The 24,937-nt window shown below is 43.3% G+C and overlaps 1 protein-coding gene across 3 annotated transcripts in view; it reads left to right on the forward strand.

The window, feature by feature from the left end:
* The window catches only part of SF3B1 (splicing factor 3b subunit 1), a 460,811-nt gene that overhangs the window by 373,554 nt on the left and 62,320 nt on the right, over positions 1–24,937 (forward strand). For all 3 annotated transcript variants that reach the window (XM_077275636.1, XM_077275635.1, XM_077275638.1), the window contains one exon: positions 23,946–24,066. In XM_077275636.1, coding sequence (XP_077131751.1) covers positions 23,946–24,066 — 121 coding nt within the window. The remainder of the gene's footprint in view (positions 1–23,945; positions 24,067–24,937) is intronic.

Raw genomic sequence — 24,937 nt, forward strand, 5'->3', positions numbered from 1 at the left:
AACCCTAACTGTAGCCCCAACCCTAACTTTAGCCCCAACCCAAATGGAAATAAATACATTTTTTTCAATTTTTTTTTCTTATTCTAACTAAGGGGGTGATGAAGGGGGGTTTGATTTACTTTTATAGCGGGTTTTGTAGTGGATTTTTTATTGGCAGCTGTAACACACTAAGACACTTTTTTATTGTAAAAAATAGTTTTTGCTTCTCCACATTTTGAGAGCTATAATTTATCCGTTTTGGTCCATGTGAGGTCTTGTTTTTTGCGGGACAAGTTGATGTTTTTATTGGTACCATTTTCGGGCACGTGACATTTTTTTTATTGCTTTTTTAGTCCGATTTTTGTGAGGCAGAATGACCAAAAAACAGCTATTTTTGAATTTCTTTTGGGGGGTGGCGTTTATACCTTTCCACGTTTGATAAAATTGATAAAGCAGTTTTATTCTTCGGGTCAATACGATTACAGCGATACCTCATTTAATTTTTTATGTTTTTGCGCTTTTATACGATAAAAACTATTTTATATAAAAAATATATTATTTTTGCATTGCTTTATTCTGAGGACTATAACTTTTTTTTATTTTTTCGCTGATAATGCTGTATGGCGGCTCATTTTTTGCGGAACAAGATGACATTTCAGCGGTACCATGGTTATTTATATCCGTCTTTTTGATCGTGTGTTATTCCACTTTTTGATCGGCGGTATGATAATAAAGAGTTGGTTTTTACCTTTTTTTTTACGGTGTTCACTGAAGGGGTTAAATAGTGGGACAGTTTTATAGGTCGGGTCGTTATGGACGCGGCGATACTAAATATGTGTACTTTTATTGTTTTTTTTATTTAGATAAAGAAAAGTATTTATTGGAACAAAATTTGTTTTTTCATTATTTAGGATTTTTTTTCTTACACATGTAAATATTTTTTTTCAAACTTTGTCCCAGTGTGGGACATCATTGTATAGTGTCAGATCGCTAATCTGACACTTTGCAAAGCACTGTGTCAGATCAGCGATCTGACAGGCAGTGCTATAGGCTTGCCGGCGCCTGCTCTGAGCAGGCGCTTGCTAGCCACCTCCCGGAAGGAGCCCCATGGCCATTTTGGATCCGGGGCCTGCAGGGAGGAGACGCTCGGAACACCGCAATCACATCGCGTTGTTCCGAACGTCTCAGGGAAGAACGCAGGGAACCCCCACCCTTCGCGATGCTTCCCTATGCTTCCGGAATGCTGCGATCATGTTTGATCGCAGTGTTCCCTGGATTAATGTGCCGGGAGCGGTCCGTGATCGCTCCTGGTACAAAGTGCCAGATGTCAGCTGTATAATAATAAGCTGACAACCGGCTGCGTGAGCATGGCCGATCGCCTATGACGTACTATCCCGTCCCTGGGAATTAAGTCCCAGGTCACCTTGACGGGATAGTACGTCATATTGGATTAAGAGGTTAAGGATGACAGGGAAAGGAAACTTTGGGAATTCAAACTAATGATGATGTTCAATTTGTTGACACTAGGACTCAATTTAACACCTGGATTTATGAGTCACTACATGGATATAATTACATAGTTACATAGTTATTCAATTTGAAGGAAGACTTTAAGTCCATCTAGTTCAACCCATAGCCTAACCTAACATGCCCTAACATGTTGATCCAGAGGAAGGCAAAAAAAAAACGTGGCAAAGAGTAAGCTCCACATTGGGGAAAAAAATTCCTTCCCGACTCCACATATGGCAATCAGACTAGTTCCCTGGATCAACGCCCTATCAAGGAATCTAGTGTATATACTCTGTAACATTATACTTTTCCAGAAAGGTATCCAGTCCCATCTTAAATTTAAGTAATGAATCTCTCATTATAACATCATACGGAAGAGAGTTCCATAGTCTCACTGCTCTTACAGTAAAGAATCCGCGTCTGTTATTATGCTTAAACCTTCTTTCCTCCAGACGTAGAGGATGCCCCCTTAAATTCACGCCTCCACCAGACGGACTCCAGATAACTAAGAACATTATTCCCACTGTCTCTCATTTTGTAACAAAATGCCTAATTTGATTTCCTTGGCTTATCTTTAGAAGGCATCACGTCCCACCCCCCTGAACAAACGTCCTGCTGTAGTATTCTTTAAATGTTGTGCTTTTTTCTTATTAATCTATCTGTAATATTGCCTGAAGAAGAAGCCACTGTGCTTTGAAAGCTTGCCAACATATTATTTTCTGGTTGACCAATAAAGGTATCACTCCTAGAATACTGTTATCATTGGGCAGAAAAGTATTCACATCGATTTTTCTGGCTAACACGGTACCACAATACAATTTGTTATTGTACATCATGTAGTGTCATTGAAATGTTAGAATCATAGGTGGATTTAATAGCGTTTTCCCACTGTTCGATACTGAAAAAAGTGTTTAGGTCAGACTCCCATCGTGACATAAAACCGTTTTTGGAGAATATTGTATCCTTATTAAAGTGGTTGTATAAGTTTTTTTTGTACTCCATAAAAATTTATGGTTAGGGTTATTCAAGAGTGATAAGACTATTTCTGTCTTAGAGATTTTGTTAATGAGGTTGTGTATATTATCTTTTAGTATAAGAAAAGGCATAAAGTCTGAGAAGGAGAGATTGTATTTTTCTGATTTCTTTAAAAGATAAAAATTTAGTTCCGTCATATATTCTTTATTTGTTTAATACCAGATTGGATCCAATTTTCTGGAATGTCAATTTTATAAATATCCGTTAAGAGTTTCAGTGGGAAGTTTTTAACAAAGTTTTCTCTATTACCGTATATACTAAACCAGGCCCCTAATTTTGCCACAAAAAACTGGGAAAACTTATTGACAAGAGTATAAGTCTAGGGTAGGAAATGCAGCAGCTACTGGTAAATTTAAAAAATATAGATACCAGTAAAATTGAGACATCAGTAGGTTAAGTGTTTTTGAATATCCATATTGAATCAGGAGCCCCATATAATGATCCATACAGTTCATGATTGGCCCCATAAGATGCTCCATACAAAATACACCCCATATAATGCTCCATAAAGTTCATGATGGGCTCCATATTAAAATATGCCTCATATAATGCTGCATAAAAGGTTAATGATTGCCCCATAAGATGCTCCATAGAATATTATGCCCCATATAATGCTGCACAAAGGTTGATGGTCCCATAAGATCCTCCCGTAGAATATTATGCCCCGTATAATGCTGCACAAAGGTTGATTGCCCCATAAGATGCTCCATAGAATATTATGCCCCATATAATGCTCCATAAGGGTTGATGGCCCCATAAGATTCTCCATAGAATATTATACCCCATATAATGCTGCACAAAGGTTGATGGCCCCATAAGATGCTTTATAGAATATTATGCCCCATATAATGCTTTCCTAGTTTGGGGTGTAAAGTTTGTGGTATAGCTCCATCTGGATCCCAAGTTAAAAAAATAAAAATAAAAATTTAGGTACATGAGTAAACCGGTTTTAACAAATGCATTATAAGCAATTACAGAATTAAAGAGGAAAAAACATTTACATAACATTGTATCCCATATATAATAGCAAAAACAAATAGTAGAAGAAAGAATTATCTCTTATCTCTACTACTAGATGGTGGCATGATTCTAATGCATCGGGTATTCTAGAATATGCATGTCCACGTAGTATATTGCCCAGCCACGTAGTATATTGCCCAGCCACGTAGTATATTGCCCAGCCACGTAGTATATTGCCCAGCCACGTAGTATATTGCCCAGCCACGTAGTATATTGCCCAGCCATGTAGTATATTGCCCAGCCACATAGTATGTAGTATATTGGTCAGCCACGTAGTATATTGCCCAGTGACGTGAAATAAAAAATAAACATATACTCACCTTCCGAAGTGCCGTTGAAGTCCTGGCGCCTGTGTACGGTGCACGCGGCTGCTTCCGGTCCCAGGGTTGGTATGAGCGCAGGGCCAGTGATGACGTCGCGGTCACATGACCGTGACGTCATGGCAGGTCCTTCTCGCATAGCATCCTTGGCACCGGAACCTGCCGCTTGCACTGCCGAGGACACCGCGCCACGTCGGAGGGTGAGAATAACCTTTTTTCTATTATTATTATTTGTAACAGATCTTTTTACTATTGATGCTGCATAGGCAGCATCAATAGTAAAACGTTGGTCACACAGGGTTAATAGCTGCGTTAATACAGTGCGTTACACCGCGGTCCATTAACGCTGGCATTAACCCTGTGTGAGCGCTGACTGGAGGGGAGTATGGAGCGGGCACTGACTGCTGGGAGGAACGAGCGGCCATGTTGCCGCCGGACTGTGGCCGTCGCTGATTGGTCGTGGCAATGGTCGTGGGCGTGTTGCCACGACCAATCAGCGACTTGGATTCCATGACAGACAGAGGCCGCGACCAATGAATATCCGTGACAGACAGAAAGACAGACAGACGGAAGTGACCCTTAGACAATTATATAGTAAACTAGATGGTGGCCTGATTGTAACGCATCGGGTATTGTAGAATATGCATGTCCACGTAGTATATTGCACAGCGACGTAGTATATTGCCCAGCCACGTAGTATAATGCCCAGCCACGTAGTATATTGCCCAGCCACGTAGTATATTGCCCAGCCACGCAGTATATTGCCCAGCCACGCAGTATATTGCCCAGCCACGCAGTATATTGCCCAGCCACGCAGTATATTGCCCAGCCACGCAGTATATTGCCCAGCCACGCAGTATATTGCCCAGCCACGCAGTATATTGCCCAGCCACGCAGTATATTGCCCAGCCACGCAGTATATTGCCCAGCCACGCAGTATATTGCCCAGCCACGCAGTATATTGCCCAGCCACGCAGTATATTGCCCAGCCACGCAGTATATTGCCCAGCCACGCAGTATATTGCCCAGCCACGCAGTATATTGCCCAGCCACGCAGTATATTGCCCAGCCACGCAGTATATTGCCCAGCCACGCCGTATATTGCCCAGCCACGCCGTATATTGCCCAGCCACGCAGTATATTGCCCAGCCACGCAGTATATTGCCCAGCCACGCAGTATATTGCCCAGCCACGCAGTATATTGCCCAGCCACGCAGTAAATTGCCCAGCCACGCAGTAAATTGCCCAGCCACGCAGTAAATTGCCCAGCCACGCAGTAAATTGCCCAGCCACGCAGTAAATTGCCCAGCCACGCAGTAAATTGCCCAGCCACGCAGTAAATTGCCCAGCCACGCAGTAAATTGCCCAGCCACGCAGTAAATTGCCCAGCCACGCAATACACAGCACAGAGCCATGTAGTATACAGATTTAAAATAAAAAATAAACATATGCTCCCCTTCCGAAGGCCCTTTGAAGTCATGCCTCTGTGTGCGGTGCACGCGGCAGCTTCCGGTCCCAGGGTTGGTATGAGCGCAGGACCTGTGATGACGTCGCAGTCACATGACCGTGATAACTTCGCGGTCACATGACCGTGACATCTCGGCAGGTCCTTGTCGCATACCATCCTTAGCACCGGAACCTGCCGCTTGCATGGAGCGGTCACCGGAGCGTCGCGAGAAGCGGGAAAGGCGGCGGAAGGTGAGTATATAATGATTTTTTATTATTTTTAACATTAGATCTTTTTACTATTGACATAGGCAGCATCAATAGTAAAAACTTGGTCACACAGGGTTAATAGCGGCGGTAACAGAGTGAGTTACCCGCGGCATAACGCGGTCCGTTACCGCTGGCATTAACCCTGTGTGAGCGTTGACTGCGGGGAGTATGGAGCGGGCGCCGGGCACGGACTGTAGGGGGGGACTAATCGGACTGTGGCAGTTGCGACTTGGATTCCATGACAGACAGAGGCCGCGACCAATGAATATCCGTGACAGACAGAAGGACAGACAGACGGAAGTGACCCTTAGACAATTATATAGTAGATTATTTTTCCTTTGGTCACCCGGAAGAGAAGCGATAAAAATCCCATCCTTCCTCTGGATTCATAAGAGGATAAAGTTTTCCCCTTATACATGACCAGGAGTTTTGAGGGGAAACCCCAACTGTATTTCCTTGTCTCTAAGTTTTGAAGTGATTTCTCTAAAGGATTTTGTTATGTCAATAGTAGACTTGGAAAAGTCGGCAAATATTTTAATGTGATCAAATGGTTTCGTAAAGGAACCCTTTTCTTTCATGAAGGTTTGGATTTTTTCTTTAGTTCTAAAGGTTAGGTTTGAGGTAGGCTGTGAATCCTGTCAGTATTGAGATCTAACTCAGTCAAGGAGGGAATAATTTATTTAAACATGTCTTTTGTATAGCTGGCTAGTTCAGTAGGTGGTACGCTTTCTGGAATGCCACAAATTTTTCGATTATTACGTCTATTTCTATCTTTTGAAATCTGTAAGTTTTAATTTCAGATTTTGAATCTCTGAATGTAAGTCCTCATTTTGATTAGAAAGTGATTCCGTTATATTTTCCACTTTCTCTATCCTCCTTTCATTTTCTTCGAACCTCACACTTATGCCACTGTAAATGAATTGTAGGAGTTTGCCCTAACCAGAGACCTGTAGCAACACGCTAAATACTTGCAATATAGTGTAAAACGTCCTTACACGGCTAATAAGGCCCACTGACTGCGAGAACGATGTGGCCGTGTGCACGTGAATCGTAGGACACTTACCCCCCCCAAAGCTGGGTCTGTTTCCGTATGATGCGGCTGCTGCGTCAGGACAGGAGAGTAGGGGCAGAGTGGCGAGGGGTGCAGGAGGCTGTGCCTTTCCCTCCAAGGCTGTACCTGTGCCCTGAGGACACGACTGCTGCGTTCGGCTGTTCAACTGGAAGCCGTGAGAGCAGAGGCAGAGTGGCAAGGGGTGCAGGCGGCTGAGCCTTTCCCACCAAGGCTACGTCTGTGTCCGGATGATGTGACTGCTGCTTGCAGTTGTGCAGCTGGAAGCCGGGAGAGTAGAGGCAAGGTGGCGAGGGGTGCGGGTGGCTGAGCCTTTGCCAGAGGAGCCCCGGCCGGTGGCATCCCTGGTAACGGCTACAAAAAGATGGCCGCCAGCGTCTGCTGGCGTGTGCTCTGATGTGACGTCACAGAGCTATGGAGCAGCGTAAAGGACAAAAAGGCAACCAACGCGTTTCGAAGGGATGCGCCCTTCTTTGTTAGGGTTGAAGTCCTGTGTTGGAGCTTCCCTTATACAGTCATATGAAAAAGTTTGGGCACCCCTATTAATCTTAAGCTTAATGTTTTATAAAAATTGTTTTTTTTCGCAACAGCTATTTCAGTTTCATATATCTAATAACTGTTGGACACAGTAATGTTTCTGCCTTGAAATGAGGTTTATTGTACTAACAGAAAATGTGCAATCTGCATTCAAACTAAATTTGACAGGTGCATAAGTATGGGCACCCGTATCATTTCCTTGTTTTAAATACTCCTACCTACTTTTTACTGACTTACTAAAGCACTTTTTTTGGTTTTGTAACCTCACTGAGCTTTGAACTTCATAGCCAGGTGTATGCAATCATGAGAAAAGCTACTTAAAGTGGCCACTTGCAAGTTGTTCTCCTGTTTGAATCTCCTCTGAAGAGTGGCATCATGGGCTCCTCAAAACAACTGTCAAATGATCTGAAAACAAAGATTATTCAACATAGTTGTTCAGGGGAAGGATACAAAAAGCCGTCTAAGGCTACTTTCACACTAGCGTTGTACGACGCACGTCGCAATGCGACGTATCAACGCATACTGTGGAAGCGCCGCACAACGGGGGCAGCGGATGCAGTTTTTCAACGCATCCGCTGCCCCATTCTGAGCTCCGGGGAGGAGGGGGCGGAGTTCCGGCCGTGCATGCGCGGTTGGAAATGCTGCATACGACGCAACAAAAAAGTTACATGCAATGTTTTTTGTTGCCGACGGTCCGACGCAACATGACGCAACCGTCGCACGACGGTTGCGACGTGTGGCAATGCGTCGCTAATGTTAGTCTATGGAGAAAAAACGCATCCTGAAAACAATTTTGCATGATGCGTTTTTTCTACAAAACGACGCATTGCGACATGCAGTGCACGACGCTAGTGTGAAAGTAGCCTAAGAGATTTAACCTGTCAATTTCCACTGTGAGGAACATAGTAAGGAAATGGAAGAACACAGGTACAGTTCTTGTTAAGGCCAGAAGTGGCAGGCCAAGAAAAACAGAAAGGCAGAGAAGAAGAATGGTGAGATCAGTCGAGGACAATCCTCAGACCGCCTCCAGAGAGCTGCAGCGTCAACTTGCTGCAGATGGTGTCACACTGCATCGGTCATCTATACAACTCACTTTGCACAAGGAGAAGCTGTATGGGAGAGTGATGCGAAAGAAGCCGTTTCTGCAAGCACGCCACAAACTGAGTCGGCTGAGGTATGCAAAAGCACATTTGGAGAAGCCAATTTCTTTTTGGAAAATGTCCTGTGGACTGATGAAACCAAGATTGAGTTTTTTGGTCATACAAAAAGGCGTTATGCATGGCGGCAAAAAAACACAGCATTCAAAGAAAAACACTTGCTACCCACAGTAAAATTTGGTGGAGGTTCCATCATGCTTTGGGGCTGTGTGGCCAATGCCGGCTCCGGGAATCTTGTTAAAGGGACACTGTCACCTGAATTTGGAGGGAACAATCTTTAGCCATAGGGGCAGGGTTTTCGGGTGTTTGATTCACCCTTTCCTTACCCGCTGGCTGCATGCTGGCTGCAATATGGGATTGAAGTTCATTCTCTGTCCTCCGTAGTACATGCCTGCACAAGGCAATCTTGCCTTGCGCAGGCGTGTAGTATGGAGGACAGAGAATGAACTTCAATCCCATATTGCAGCCAGCGGGTAAGGAAAGGGTGAATCAAACACCCGAAAACCCCACCCCTATGGCTAAAGATTGTTCCCTCCAAATTTAGGTGACAGTGTCCCTTTAAAGTTGAAGGACACATGGATTCCTCTCAGTATCAGCAGATTCTTGACAATAATGTTCATGAATCAGTGACAAAGTTGAAGTTACGCAGGGGATGGATCTTTCAGCAAGACAATGATCCAAAACACCGCTCCAAATCTACTCAGGCATTCATGCAGAGGAACAATTACACTGTTCTGGAATGGCCATCCCAGTCCCCAGACCTGAATATCATTGAACATCTGTGGGATCATTTGAAGAGGGCTGTCCATGCTCGGCGACCATCAAACTTAACTGAACTGGAATTGTTTTGTATAGAGGAATGGTCAAAAATACCTTCATCCAGGATCCAGGAACTCATTAAAAGCTACAGGAAGCGACTAGAGGCTGTTATTTTTGCAAAAGGAGGATCTACTAAATATTAATGTCACTTTTCTGGTGAGGTGCCCATACTTATGCACCTGTCAAATTTTGTTTGAATGCAGATTGCACATTTTCTGTTAGTACAATAAACCTCATTTCAAGGCAGAAACATTACTGTGTCCAACAGTTATTAGTTATATGAAACTGAAATAGCTGTTGCAAAAAAAACAATTTTTATAAAACATTAAGCTTAAGATTAATAGGGGTGCCCAAACTTTTTCATATAACTGTAAAAGATTTAAGTTCTTCCTTAGTTTAAATACGTGGGGATGGCTTAATTTCAGTACTAAAGGAGGTATAGGACCTTCATCTAGTTGAGAAGATTGAGGACGATCTCTCTTAGCAGGGTGTTTAATTGGAGTGCTGTTAGATGAGGAATCGTCCGAAAAGTGGTCCAAATCCTCTTGGGTAGTTGAACCCCTTTTAGCCATATAATCAGGGCCACTTCTTTTACTGGATTTCAAGAGATCCATATCTTCTAAAAAAAAAAAAATGTATAATAGGGAAGGAGTTTTTTTCCCCTTATTTGAATCTAATAAAAGCGTTTTAGTAGCAGATGGTTTTTCAGGGGGATTAGTTTTATTAAGTCCATCTTTAGGAACAGTACTGTAGAGAGAGGTGAATGTTTACTCTGAACAGAAGGTTTTTCATCCCTCTTTAGAGGAGATCTTGATTTGATTGGACTGATTAGACTAGGAAAGTCTTCAGTGGACTTGGATATATGATGATAGGAAGATAGTTTATTCTTTTTACATTTTTCTTATTATTGGAATCAAAAACTTTACGAGGCGTTTGAGCTGAGTTTTTGTGCCCCTTGTATCCATTTTAAATGTGTTGGGGAAGCAAAATATATATATTCAAAGTTAAGATCTCTTTATATAAACAATGGAGTAAGCCTGAAAGATCTGGCACTTTTGTTATTTAAAGGGATAATAAGTACAGGTTCCAAACCAAGGTCAGTATTTTCATAGAGACTAAATTTAAACGAAATAACTATTTTTTTAGTGATTGATAGATCCCTATAGAAGCCAATTCACGTAACGTAAGGCTCTGAAGTGGTGTATAATAATAATAATAATTTTATTTATATAGCGCCAACATATTCTGCAGCGCTTTACATTATAGAGGGGATTTGTACAGACAATAGACTTTACAGCATAACAATAATCACAGTTCAAAACAGATACCAAGAGGAGTGAGGGCCCTTGCTCGCAAGCTTGCAAACTATGAGGAAAAAGGGGAGACACGAGAGGTGGATGTTAATTGCTTTCGTTGTTCGGACCAGCCATAGTGTAAGGATCGGGTGTTTATGTAAAGCTGCATGAACCAGTTAACAGCCTAAGTATGTAACCGTATAGACACAGGGCTAATTAAATGCATAAAGTGTATGAAAGCATGATGCGAGGAACCTGATTATGGTTTAACCCCTTAACGACCGCCGATACTCCTTTTAACGGCGGCCGCTAAGGGTACTTTAACCACAGCGCCGTTGATTAACGGCGCTGTGAAAAAAGTGAATAGCGCCCCCCAGTTGGATTTTCTCTGGGGTCTCGGTTACCGGGGGTAGCCGAGACCCCAGAGAACATGATTCGGGGGGGGGTTTACCGACCCCCGAGTTGCGATCGCCGGTAAATTAACCGTTTACCGGCTGTCACAACAAAAAAAAACCACGATTTCCCATTTAATTTCTCTGTCCTCCGATGTGATCACACATCAGAGGACAGAGAAATGGGGTCCCCGATCGCCCCCGATACTCACCTGTCTCCCCCGGTGCTCCTCGTGGCTCCCGATGGGCTCCGCCATCTTCTTCCGGCAAAAAAAATGGTGGGCGCAGTGCGCCCGCCGGCCGGCACCCGGGAGGTCTTTGGGTTCTCGGCTGCTGGGGGTAGTCGAGACCCAAAGAACATGATCGGGGTCGGTTTTTACCGACCACTGTTTTGCGATCGCCGGTAATTAACTGTTTACCGGCGACCGCAAAAAAAAAGCGATGTGTAATTCTCTGTCTTCTGATGTGATCGCACATCAGAGGACAGAGAAATAGGGGGATTCGGGGACCCTATCATATTTACCGGTGTCCCTGGGTCCTCCTGCGTCCTCTCCTTCCCGCCGGTTTCTTTCTATGGTAAGAAAATGGCGGGCGCGTGCGCAGTGCGCCGCTCTCTGCTGCCATCTGCCAGCCGGCAGGAGAGAGGAGTTGGGGCTAAAATTAGGGCTAGGGTTAGGGTTGGGGCTAAATTTAGGGTTAGGGCTGGGGCTAAATTTAGGGTTAGGGCTGGGGCTAAATTTAGGGCTAGGGTTAGGGTTTGGGCTAAAGTTAGGACTAGGGTTGCGGCTAAAGTTAGGATTAGAGTTGGGATTAGGGTTTGGATTAGGGTTGGCATTAGGGTTAGGTTTGGGATTAGGGTTAGGATTGGGATTAGGGGTGTAATTGGGATTAGGGTTAGGGTTGATATTAGGATTAGGGGTGTGTTGGATTTAGGGTTATGGTTGTTTTGGGGTTAGGGTTGCGATTATCCTTAGGGTTGTGATTAGGATTATGGATCGGGTTGGCATTAGGGTTAGGCCTCTTTCACACTTCAGTCTTTTGGCGTCAGTCTGAAACCGCCATTTTCATCAAATAGCGGATCCGCCATTTTTTGGGGGTGGATCCGCTATTTTCCCATAGACATGCATTAGCGACGGATTGTGGCGGATGGTCGTCCATTCCATCCGCCATGCGACGGATCCGTCGAGATTTGGCGGACGTCATCTAGACATTGACGGCCATTGTAACGTTTTTTTTGTCTGCGCCAAAATGGCGGTTCGCGACGGATTCGTCGCGTTCGTCATTCCATAGAATGGCCGCCTATAAGCGACGGATCCGTCATTTCGGCTGATCCGTCGCCCCAATCCGCTTTTTCAATTGCGCATGCTCCAAAAAGTAGATACTTTTCCCAGACAACCCCCAAGTAACGGATCCGTCAAAAAAATGGATCCGTTAGAACCGTTTTCTCAACAATTGTGACGGATCCGTCACTATGTCGGAGCTGACTGACGCCAAACAACTGAAGTGTGAAAGAAGCCTTAGGGGTGTGTTGGGGTTAGGGTTGGAGTTAGATTTGGGGGGTTTCCACTGTTTAGGTACATCAGGGGGTCTCTAAAGGCCACAGCCAATTTTGCGCTCAAAAAGTCAAATGGTGCTCCCTCTCTTCCGAGCTCTGCCGTGCACCCAAACAGTGGTTTACCCCCACATATGGGGCATCAGCGTACTCGGGATAAATTGGACAACAACTTTTGGGGTCCAATTTCTCCTGTTACCCTTGTGAAAATAAAAGCTTGGGGGCTAAAAAATATTTTTTTTGGAAAAAAAATATTTTTTATTTTCACAACTCTGCATTATAAACGTCTGTGAAGCACTTGGGCATTCAAAGTTCTCACCACACATCTAGATAAGTTCCTTGGGGGGTCTAGTTTCCAAAATGGGGTCACTTGTGGGGGGTTTCTAGTGTTTAGGTACATCGGGGGCTCTGCAAATGCAACATCACACCCGCAGACCATTCTATCAAAGTCTGCATTCCAAAACGGCGCTCCTTCCCTTCCGAGCTCTGCCATGCGCCCAAACAATGGTTTACCCCAACATATGGGGTATCAGCCTACTCAGCATAAATTGCGTAATAAATTTTAGGGTCCAATTTCTCCTGTTACCCTTGAGAAAATAAAAAATTGCAGGCTAAAAAATAATTTTTGAGGAAAAAACAAAGGATTTTTTATTTTCACGGCTCTACTTTATAAATTTCTGTGAAGCACTTGTGGGTTTAAAGTGCTCACCACACATCTATATAAGTTCCTTAAGGGGTCTAGTTTCCAAAATGGTGTCACTTGTGGGGGGATTCCACTGTTTAGGCACATCAGGGGCTCTCCAAACGCGACATGGCGTCCGATCTCAATTCCAGTCAATTCTACATCGAAAAAGTAAAACAGCACTCCTTCTCTTCCAAGCTCTGCAGTGCGCCCAAACAGTGGTTTACCCCACATATGGGGTATCGATGTACTCAGGAGAAATTGCACAACTTTTGTGGTCTAATTTCTCCTGTTACCCTTGTGAAAATAAGAATTTGTGGGCGAAAAGATCATTTTTGTGTAAACAAATGCGATTTTTTATTTTCACGGCTCTACGTTATAAACTTCTGTGAAGCACTTGGGGGCTCAAAGTGCTCACCACACTTCTAGATAAGTTCCTTAAGTGGTCTAGTTTCCAAAATGGTGTCACTTGTGGGGGGATTCCACTGTTTAGGCACATCAGGGGCTCTCTAAACGTGACATGGCATCCTATCTCAATTCCAGCCAATTCTGCATTGAAAAAGTGAAACGGCGCTCCTTCTCTTCCAAGCTCTGCGGTGCGCCCAAACAGTGGTTTACTCCTACATATGGGGTATCGGCGTATTCAGGAGAAATTGCACAACAACATTTATGGTTAAATTTCTGTTTTTACACTTGTGAAAATAAAAAAAATAAAGGTTCTGAAGTAAAATGTTTGCAAAAAAAAGTTAAATGTTCATTTTTGCTTTCCACATTGTTTCAGTTCCTGTGAAGCACGTAAAGGGTTAATAAACTTCTTGAATGTGGTTTTGAGCACCTTGAGGGGTGCAGTTTTTAGAATGGTGTCACATTTGGGTCTTTTCTATCATATAGACCCCTCAAAATGACTTAAAATGTGATGTGGTCCCTAAAAAGAAAATGGTGGTGTAAAAATGAGAAATTGCTGGTCAACTTTTAACCCTTATAACTCCCTAACAAAAAAAAATTTTGGTTCCAAAATTGTGCTGATGTAAAGTAGACATGTGGGAAATGTTATTTATTAACTATTTTTTGTGACACATCTCTCTGATTTAAGGGCATAAAAATACAAAATTTTTTGCCATATTTCCATTTTTTTCATAAATAATTGCAAGTAATATCGAAGAAATGTTACCACTAACATGAAGTACAATGTCACGAAAAAACGATCTCAGAATCAGCAGGATCCGTTGAAGCGTTCCAGAGTTATAACCTCATAAAGTGACAGTGGTCAGAAATGTAAAAATTGGCCTAGTCACTAAGGGGTTAAGTTTTTTGTTTGTTTGTTTGTTTGTTTTTTGAATGGGCAGCACAGGGATAGTTAGGTTGAGGCGGTAGGCCAGTCGGGAAGAAATGCGTTTTTAGGGCATTGGGGATTATTCGTATTAACCTGGGTAGTGCATTCCAAAGAATTAGCGCAGCACGTGAAAAGTCTTGGAGACGGGAGTGGGAGGTTCTGATTGTTGAGGATGTTAACCTCAGGTCATTAGCAGAACGGAGATAACTGGTAGGGTGGTAGACTGAGACCAGGGAGGAGATGTAGGATGGTGCTGAGCCATGGAGTCCATGAAGTGTCAGTACAATCACCAAATAAATGGTCTATAAAGAAAAAATAACTTGTATTGTTTGTAGGGCTACAATTATGTATAAAAATAATTATGAAGTTACTTAATGTTTAAACCTATAGCAATATGTAAATATATGAGATCATTAATTGCTAACTAGGGTGAATTTAATTATACTACATCCTTCTATTAGTTGGAAGCTCAAAGAATTAAAAGAAAGATATTAGGCAATATGACCAAATTCAATATTGGATACAAGAAAACTTTAGCTTAGAAAGAATAGTGGTCTATCATATAACATGAACATTAAATAATAAGCTTCAGATAACCACTTTATACTTATAAAGAATCCTGCTTAGTCCTATTCGGACTAGCTCCGTACATAGCTATACCGCCAGCTTTTTTACTAAACCTCTCTAGAGTGCCTGGCCTTAGAAAGCCGGTTTTGGTCTCAAAATGCTCTCTAGAGATGTGGCAATTGTCTCAGAGTAATAAGGCTATGTGCACACGTCTGGAATTGCCGCGGAAATTTCCGCCGCAATTCTGGAACTCCCTGCCGCGGGAAAAACGCATGCGGAATTGGCATGCGTTTTCCCGCTAAACACTAGCGTTTTACAAGCGTAATTAGCTTGCAGGATGCTAGCGTTTTACAAGCGATCTGTAGCATCGCTTGGAAAACTGACAGCTTGGTCACACTTTTCAAACAGTGTTTGACAAGTGTGACCAACTTTTTACTATTGATTCTGACTATGCAGCATCAATAGTAAAAAGATATAATGTTATAAATAATTTAAAAAAAAATCGTGATATTCTCACTTTTAGGTGTCCCCCGCAGCGTCCCCGATGCTCACGATGCTCCTATTCCGAGTAATGCCTTGCGGCAATGACCTGTGATGACGTAGCGGTCTTGCGTGACCGCTACATCATCACAGGTCATTGCCGCAAGGCATTATTGGGAACGGGAGCATTGCGAGAAGAATGCCAGGGATGCCAAAAGGTGAGAATATCGTGACTTTTTTATTTAATTATTTTTTTTTAACAATTATATGGTTCCCAGGGCCTGGAGGAGGGTCTCCTCCTCCACCCTGGGTATCAACTGCACATGATCCGCTTACTTCCCGCATGGTGGGCATAGCCACATGCGGAAAGTAAGCGGATCAATGCATTCCTATGTGTGCGGAATCCACGCGATTCCGCACAAAGAATGAACATGTGCACAAAAATTGCGTATTGCATTCTAATAGGATGCTTAATTTATGCTTTTCTTTTTTTGCAGTTTTATCGCGTTTTTATAGCGAAAAACTGCGAAAAATACTGAACGTGTGCACACAGCCTAGGAGACAATGTTGTACCTCTGAAACCGCTTTGTAGTCTCTTCCAGGGAAAATACAGTGGGAGCTCTGTTCTCTAGCTTCCTCACATCTCTGGAGCCAGGTCACACCCCCTCACACTGTTATTAGTGACCCTCAGGCTTATGTAAAAGAATTATAGAAATTAGCGCTATTAAAAGATTTCCGCTGTTATCAGCCTCTGCTATTAGCAGCTTCATATAACCTTTTAACCTGTGGGTCCGATTATTTCTGTTCAGGTTCCGTTATCGTAGTGATATTAGAAGTTATTTGTTGGTTCGTATAGTTGAAGTGGGTCTCCTTGGTCTTGGGTGAAGGGACCGCCGGTGTCTGCTGTTGTGGGGAATGGTGTCTACTTCAGCTGAGACGTGTGCCCTTCTCCGATGGTCCGGTCTTCTCTTTCTCCTCAGTTCCCTGTGTATCCTTCTCTTACCTATGCCTTCGTCCAAGTTAAAGGTGTCCGATGCTTCCGGTCTCTGGGTCAGGGTTCTCCGGTAGAAAGTAGCGAGGAAAATCTTCGGTGGTGTTGATCACGGCGTGTATCGCTTCACCAGCGGCTTCAGTCTTCGCTCTCCTTGAGCTCGGTCCACGGCTGTCACTCTGTACAGCCGCACAGGAGCAGATGCTGTAAGATTCTTAGTTGTGCAATGACGGGTCTTCTGGCAATGAGATATTGTAAAAATTATCTCATGGTTATCAGCCGTTGCTTGAGGCTTCACTTCGGTACTCCCAGCTGCAGCTTTCCTGAGTCCCGGTACATCCGCTGTCAGTCAAATTGGTTTAACCCCTTAACGACTGCCGATACGCCTTTTAACGGCGGCAGTTAAGGGTACTTAAACCACAGCGCTGTTAACGGCGCTGTAGAAAAGTCTATAGCGCCCCCCAGACTTGGATTTTCTCTGGGGTCTCGGTTGCCGGGGGTAGCCGAGACCCCAGAGAACATGATTCAAGTTGGTTTTTAACGATCCCAGGGTTGCGATCGCCGGTAATTAACAGTTTACCGTCGATCGAAAAAAAAACCGCAATTTCCCATTTAATTTCTCTGTCCTCCGATGTGATTGCCCCCCCCCCACACCTTCATCACCCCGTTAGTTAGGAAAAAACAATAAAATAAAAAAAATATGTATTTCCATTTTCCAGTTAGGGTTAGTGCTAAACCTAGGGTTAGGGTTGGGGCTAAAGTTGGGGTTAGGGTTGGGGCTAAGGTTAGGGTTGGGGCTTAAGTTAAAGTTAGGGTTTGTGCTAAAGTTAGGGTTGGGATTAGGGTTTGGGTTAGGGTTGGTATTAGGGTTAGGGTTGGGATTAGGGTTAGGGGGGTACTGGGATTCGGGTTAGGTTTGGGCTTAGGGATTTGATTAGGGTTGGGATTAGGGTTAGGGGTGTTTTGGAGTTAGGGTTGTGATTATGATTAGGGTTAGGGGTGTGTTGGGGTTAGGGTTGGAGTTAGAATTGGGTGGTTTCCACTGTTTAGGTACATCAGGGGGTCTCCAAACGCGACAGCCAATTTTGCTCTCAAAAAGTCAGATGGTGCTCCCTCCCTTCTGAGCTCTGGCGTGCACCCAAACAGTGGTTTACCCCCACATATGGGGTATAAGCGTACTCAGGACTAATTGGACAACAACTTTTGTGGTCCAGTTTCTCCTGTTACTCTTGCGAAAAAAAATGGGGGCTAAAAAATCATTTTTGTGGAACAAAAAATTATTTTCACGGTTCTGCATTATAAAATTCTGTGAAGCACTTGGGGGTTCAAAGTGCTCACCACACATCTAGATAAGTTACTTGGGAGGTCTAGTTTCCAAAATGGGGTCACTTGTGGGGGGTTTCTACTGTTTAGGTACATCAGGGGCTCTGCAAATGCAACATAACGCCCACAGACCATTCTATCAAAGTCTGCATTCCAAAACAGCGCTTCTTCCCTTCCGAGCTCTGCCATGCACTCAAACAGTGGTTCCCCCCCCCTTCACATATAGGGTATCAGCGTAAATTGCACAATAAATTTTGGGGTCCAATTTCTCCGGTTAGTCTTGTGAAAGTATAAATTTTGGGGTGAAAAGATCATTTTTGTTGAAAAATGATTTTTTATTTTCATGGGTCTACATTATAAACTTCTGTGAAGCAGTTGAGGGTTTATAGTGCTCTCCACACATCTAGATAAGTTCCTTGGGGGGTCTAGTTTCAAAATGGGGTCACTTGTGGGGGTTTCAATGTTTAGGCACATCAGGGGCTCCCCAACGCAACATGGCGTCCCATCTCAATTCAGCCAATTTTGCATTGAAAAGTCAAACGGCGCTCCTTCCCTTCCGAGCTCTGCCATGCACCCAAACAGTGGTTTACCCTCACATATGGGGTATCAGCGTACTCGGGACAAATTGCACAACGACGTTTGGGGTACAATTTCTTCTGGTAACCTTGGGAAATTAAAATATTGGGGGCGAAAAGTTCATTTTTGTGAAAGAAATATTATTTTTTTTTACAGCTCTACATTATAAACTTCTGTGAAGCTAACACTCCACAGAGAAACAGTCAATAGGTCCCATAAAAAATATCTTTATTAGATGTACATTAAAAGAATCAACAATAAAAGTAAAAGGTACATAGGGAAAAATGGGGCTAGTGAAAAAACCGTATGTCCATGCATAATACACATAGGGCTATAAGGTACCACCCACCGCAACAGCACATAATGTATTACTAATGTAAACCACACAGAGTAAGGCCTATACTGAGTATATTAAGTATAGTACAAATGCACAAGAGATTTACAATCACTGAATAACAGCCATTTAGCACGGTGATAGATGTCATAAAGGTATTACCTGATGTGCGCTAACGGTGAGGGACCCCAAGCCCACCCCGACGCGCGTTTTGGAGCACAACAATGCTCCTTCCTCAGGAAGCATTGTTGTGCTCCGAAACGTGCGTCGGGGTGGGCTTGGGGTCCCTCACCGTTAGCGCACATCAGGTAATACCTTTATGACATCTATCACCGTGCTAAATGGCTGTTATTCAGTGATTGTAATTCTCTTGTGCATTTGTACTATACTTAATATACTCCGTATCGGCCTTACTCTGTGTGGTTTACATTAGTAATACATTATGTGCTGTTGCGGTGGGTGGTACCTTATAGCCCTATGTGTATTATGCATGGACATACGGTTTTTTCACTAGCCCCATTTTTCCCTATGTACCTTTTCCTTTTATTGTTGATTCTTTTAATGTACATCTAATAAAGATATTTTTTATGGGACCTATTGACTGTGTTTTTCTGTGGAGTGTTAGGATTTCTGTTTTACAGTTGTCCCCTTTTCTGGTCCTGACATATGCACATGGTACACTAGTGCTGGTACTAACTTTGATGTAGGATAATATGTGTGCCCCATGTGTGTAATATGTATGCCGCAACTTTATTATTTGAAACTTCTGTGAAGCACTAGGTGGGTCAAAGTGCTAACCACACATCTAGATAAATTCCTTAGGGGGTCTACTTTCCAAAATGGTCACTTGTGGTGGGTTTCAATGTTTAGGCACATTAGTGGCTCTCCAAACACAACATGGCGTCCCATCTCAATTCCAGCCAATTTTGCATTGAAAAGTCAAATGGCGCTCCTTCCGAGCTCTGCCATGCGCCCAAACAGTGGTTTACCCCCACATATGGGGTATCGGGGTACTCAGGAGAAAATGGACCCCAAAAGTTGTTGTACAATTTGTCCTGTTACCCTTGGTAAAAAATTGTTCCCAAAATTGTGCTTTTGTAAAGTAGACATGTGGGAAATGTTACTTATTAAGTATTGTGTGACATCTCTGTGATTTAAGGGCATAAAAATTCAAAGTAGGAAAATTGTGAAATTTTCGCCAAATTTTCATTTTTTTCACAAATAAACGCAGGTAATAGCAAAGAAATTTTACCACTATCATGAAGTACAATATGTATCGAGAAAACAATGTCAGAATCACCGGGATCCGTTTAAGTGTTCCAGAGTTATAACCGGTCATTAACGTGCAAACCATCCTCGGGGCTTAAGGGGTTAATTCTTTTTTTTTTTAACAAGGATATTGTGCCCACACTGCTATATACTACGTGGCTGTGTTAAATACTACATGGGGTGTGTTATATACTACGTGGCTGTTATATACATGGGCTGTGTTATATGCTACGTGGGCTGTGCTATATGCTACGTGGCTGTGCTATATACTACGTGGCTGTGCTATATGCTACGTGGCTGTGCTATATGCTACGTGGGCTGTGTTATATACTACGTGGGCTGTGTTATATACTATGTGGGCTGTGTTATATACCATGTGGGCTGTGTTATGCTACGTGGCTGTGCTATATACTACGTGGCTGTTACATACTACGTGGCTGTGCTATATACTACATGGCTGTGCTATGTACTACGTGGCTGTGCTATATACTACGTGGGCTGTTCAATATACTACATGACTGTTATATGCTACGTGGCTGTGCTGTATGCTCCGTGGCTGTGCTATATACTACGTGGCTGTTACATACTACGTGGCTGTGCTATATACTACATGGCTGTGCTATGTACTACGTGGCTGTGCTATATACTACGTGGGCTGTTCAATATACTACATGACTGTTATATGCTACGTGGCTGTGCTGTATGCTCCGTGGCTGTGCTATATACTACGTGGCTGTGTTAAATACTACATGGGGTGTGTTATATACTACGTGGCTGTTATATACATGGGCTGTGTTATATGCTACGTGGGCTGTGCTATATGCTACGTGGCTGTGCTATATACTACGTGGCTGTGCTATATGCTACGTGGCTGTGCTATATGCTACGTGGGCTGTGTTATATACTACGTGGGCTGTGTTATATACCATGTGGGCTGTGTTATGCTACGTGGCTGTGCTATATACTACGTGGCTGTTACATACTACGTGGCTGTGCTATATACTACATGGCTGTGCTATGTACTACGTGGCTGTGCTATATACTACGTGGGCTGTTCAATATACTACATGACTGTTATATGCTACGTGGCTGTGCTGTATGCTCCGTGGCTGTGCTATATACTACGTGGCTGTGCTATATACTATGTGGCTGTGCTATATACTACGTGGGCTGTTCAGTATACTACATTACTGTATTATATGCTACGTGGCTGTGCTGTATGCTACGTGGCTGTGATATATGCTACTTGGGCTGTGTTATATACTATGTGGGCTGTGTTATATGCTACATGGCTGTGCTATATTTCTCTGCTGTAGCTGTGCATCATGAATCGTGGTATGAATTAAAGGTGGTTGTCCTCTGAGACTCTATCGCCCGGGCCCTCAAAAACCTGGAGCTGGCCCTGGCTTCACTGATTGGTCGCGCCCGGCTGGACGAATCCTGTGTATTCATTGCATTATTATTAAATCTTCATAAATAAACTACATACATATTCTAGAATACCTGATGCGTTAGAATCGGGCTACCATCTAGTATGTATATATGTGTATGTGTGTATATATATATATATATCTGTGTGTATAGCTGTATATATATTTGTGTGTGTATATGTATGTGTGTTGTGTATGTGTTGTGAATTCCGTTCTCGAACTCCCTCCTGTGGTCATGAATGGTACTTCGGTGAGTTCTGTCCGTGGACTTCCTCTGGTGGCTGTGAGTGGAGCTGCTGGTTCTGAGATTCCTTCCCCACCTGCCCTCGTTTAGGGCTAGGCTGGATTCGCTATTTAACTCCACTCAGATCATTACTCCATGCCAGCTGTCAATGTTCTAGTACGGGTTCAGATCTCTCCTGGATCTTTCTGAGGACCTGACTACTCCAGCAAAAGCTAAGTTCCGGCTTGTTCATTTGTTCTTATGGTTTTTCTTGCTAAGTTCTAATCCAGCTGGCTTCCATGAAACTGCCTGGCTAGCTGGAAGCTCTGGGGGTGCAGAGTGGCACCACCGCACCGTGAGTCGGTGCGGGGGTATTTTTTGCACACTCTGCGTGGTTTTTGTAGTTTGTTGTGTTGACCGCAAAGATCCCTTTTCTATCCTCAATCTGTTTAGTTAGACTGGCCTCTCTTTGCTAAAGCCTATTTCATCCTGTGTTTGTGATTTCCTCTTAACTCACAGTCAATACTTGTGGGGGGCTGCTTTTACCTTTGGGGAAATTTCTCTGAGGCAAGTGAGGCTTTGTTTCCTTTCTTTAGGGGTAGTTAGCTCTTAGGCTGTGAAGAGGCGTCTAGGCAGAGTCAGGCACGCTCCACGGCTATTTCTAGTTGTGTTGATAGGAGTAGGGTTTGCGGTCAGCAGAGTTCCCATTTCCCCAGAGCTCGTCCCGATTCCGTGTTTAACTATCAGGTCATTCCTGGTGCACCTAACCACCAGGTCCATAACATGTATGTATATATGCATATACACGTGTGCATGCATATCTATATATATAATTGTCTAAGGTTTTTTTTGTCTGTCTGTCTGTCCTGGAAATCCCGCGTCTCTGATTGGTCGAGGCCGCCAGGAATCGGGCCACAGTCTATATATATATATATATATATATATATATACATACATACATACACACACACACACACACACACACACACACACACACACACACACACACACACACACACACACACACACACATTGGACATAATAATGGAAACACCTGGAAATATCAACAAAAGTTAGTTTAATTTGGTATAGGTCCACCTTTTGCGGCGATTATAGCTTCAATTCTCCGAGGCATGGATTCATACAAGGTGTGAATTGTTTCCAAAGGAATTTTAGCCCATTCTGCAGTTAAAACACCCTCCAGTTCTTTGAGCGACGATGGCGGCGGAAATCAACGTCTAACTTAAATCTCTAAAATCGACCATAAATGCTCAATAATGTTGAGGTCTGGGGATTGTGGGGGCCAGATGAGATGCTCAACTTCATTAGAATGTTCCTCGCGCCATGCTTTAACAATTCTAGCTGTATGAATTGGTGCATTATCATCCTGAAAGATGGCGTTCTCCTCCGGGAACAGTGCTTGAACCATCGGGTGCACTTGGTTGCCCAAAATGCCTAAATAATCTCGGCTGTTAATTCTTCCATGAAGGGATATCATTGGCTCCCGGCGGATCTCCATGAAATAGCACCCCAGACCATCACAGAACCTCCGCCATGATTTATGGTTGGGAGAAGGCATTCTGGATCGAATGCTTCTTTCAGCTGTCTCCAAGCGTACACTCGGCCGGAGGTCAGAAATAGGGTAAACGATGATTCGTCTGAGAAAATCACATGTTTCCACTGCTCGAGGGACCAATTCTGGAGGTTTCTACACCACTCTAAATGTCCGACGGTCTCTTTGTCAACTGCGACTTTCGGCCGGATCTGTGCTTTGCTGCGGACATTTTTCCTTCTCTTTCAAACGCAGTCATTACTTTGGAGACAGTACCTCTTGACACGCCAAACATTCGGGCTCTTTCTGTTACACTAGCGCCTGCCATACGAGCACCAACAATTTGGCCTCTTTGAAAATCTAAGAGGTCTGCCATTGGTATCAGGTTTTCATCAATGTACTTAAAATTCAGCAAAGCAAAGTTAATTTACATACACATATCACATAACACAAATAATCAACTACAAAACATTACCATATGTCACAATTTGCATGTTTATAACATGTTCGAAGATTATTATGCCAAAATGTTAGGTGTTTCCATTATTTTGTCCAACCCCTGTATGTATGTGTGTAAAATTATATATATATATATATATATATATATATATATATATATATATATATATATATATATATATATATATATATATATATATATATATATATATATATATAATCTACAGTATATATTATGTGTATATATGTATATACCTGTTTGTGTATGTATAATTAACACAGCACATGCTTTTATTATTTACCTGCTTAATGGTTGTTTCTAATAGGTATGCACAAAATGACTCCACCAATTAAAGATTTACTGCCAAGACTTACACCTATTTTGAAAAACAGGCATGAAAAAGTACAGGAGAACTGCATTGATTTGGTTGGTCGCATTGCTGACAGGTATGCCTTTACATTTATACTTTACAGTTTCATTGCGTAGCGTATGTATTAGGGATGAGCTAACTTGCTCGGTGACAATCTGATATCACTTGACTATCTGTGTGCTCGGATGTGCTAGGCATTCAGAGAGCATTAGCCGATGCTCGAATTTGAAACTCGAATTGCCGCCTCGCATGTTTAGTGCATGTTACAAGTGACAGGAGCAATACCTGCGCCAGACCAATTTGGCGTGATATTGGAGGTGGCAGGAGTCTGTGGTCTGGAACCACTAGGCCGCAACATTAACCGCTGGGGTTCTTGCAAACAGGAAAGCCAAGATCCAGGTATTGGTGAGCCAACTGACTCCTACACTGTTGGGAGAGACAAGGAGGTAACCCAGGACAAGGGCTGGAAAAATTTTAGCAGGTGTGCTAGGCACAAAGAACCGACAGTTGGAATCCCGGGGGGAGGTAGTTGCGTTCAACCAGCAGCGGAGATGGCGGTCCATCAAAGAGTTTGGGACCTGTCAATATATCTCGTTCAACCAGCGGGCAGTAGAGACGGAACACTTGCTTTGAAGGCTGCCAGAGCTGACAGTTGGAACCAAGGTCACGTTCCTCAAAATGGAAGAACAACATTGCTGGTATGCGGTGGGTGTGATCCAAGCAGGATGAACCCTCCTTGAGAAATAAACAGGCCTGGGAGAGGCTCCTTGAGGCGGCTCCGAACGGGGCTTCCACCACCAAAAGATTGGACTGACCTTGGAGTTCCCCACCTCCTATGAGGGAGCAAGCGATGGTACAAGTTACTCGGGGCTATCCCCAATTTCTATATGTCGGGGAGGCTCCAGCACTACCCGAATCCTTGTCACTTTACAGCCCAGGCTCAAAAT

This window comes from Ranitomeya variabilis, chromosome 7, assembly GCF_051348905.1.
Source record: "Ranitomeya variabilis isolate aRanVar5 chromosome 7, aRanVar5.hap1, whole genome shotgun sequence".
Classification (NCBI taxonomy): domain Eukaryota; kingdom Metazoa; phylum Chordata; class Amphibia; order Anura; family Dendrobatidae; genus Ranitomeya; species Ranitomeya variabilis.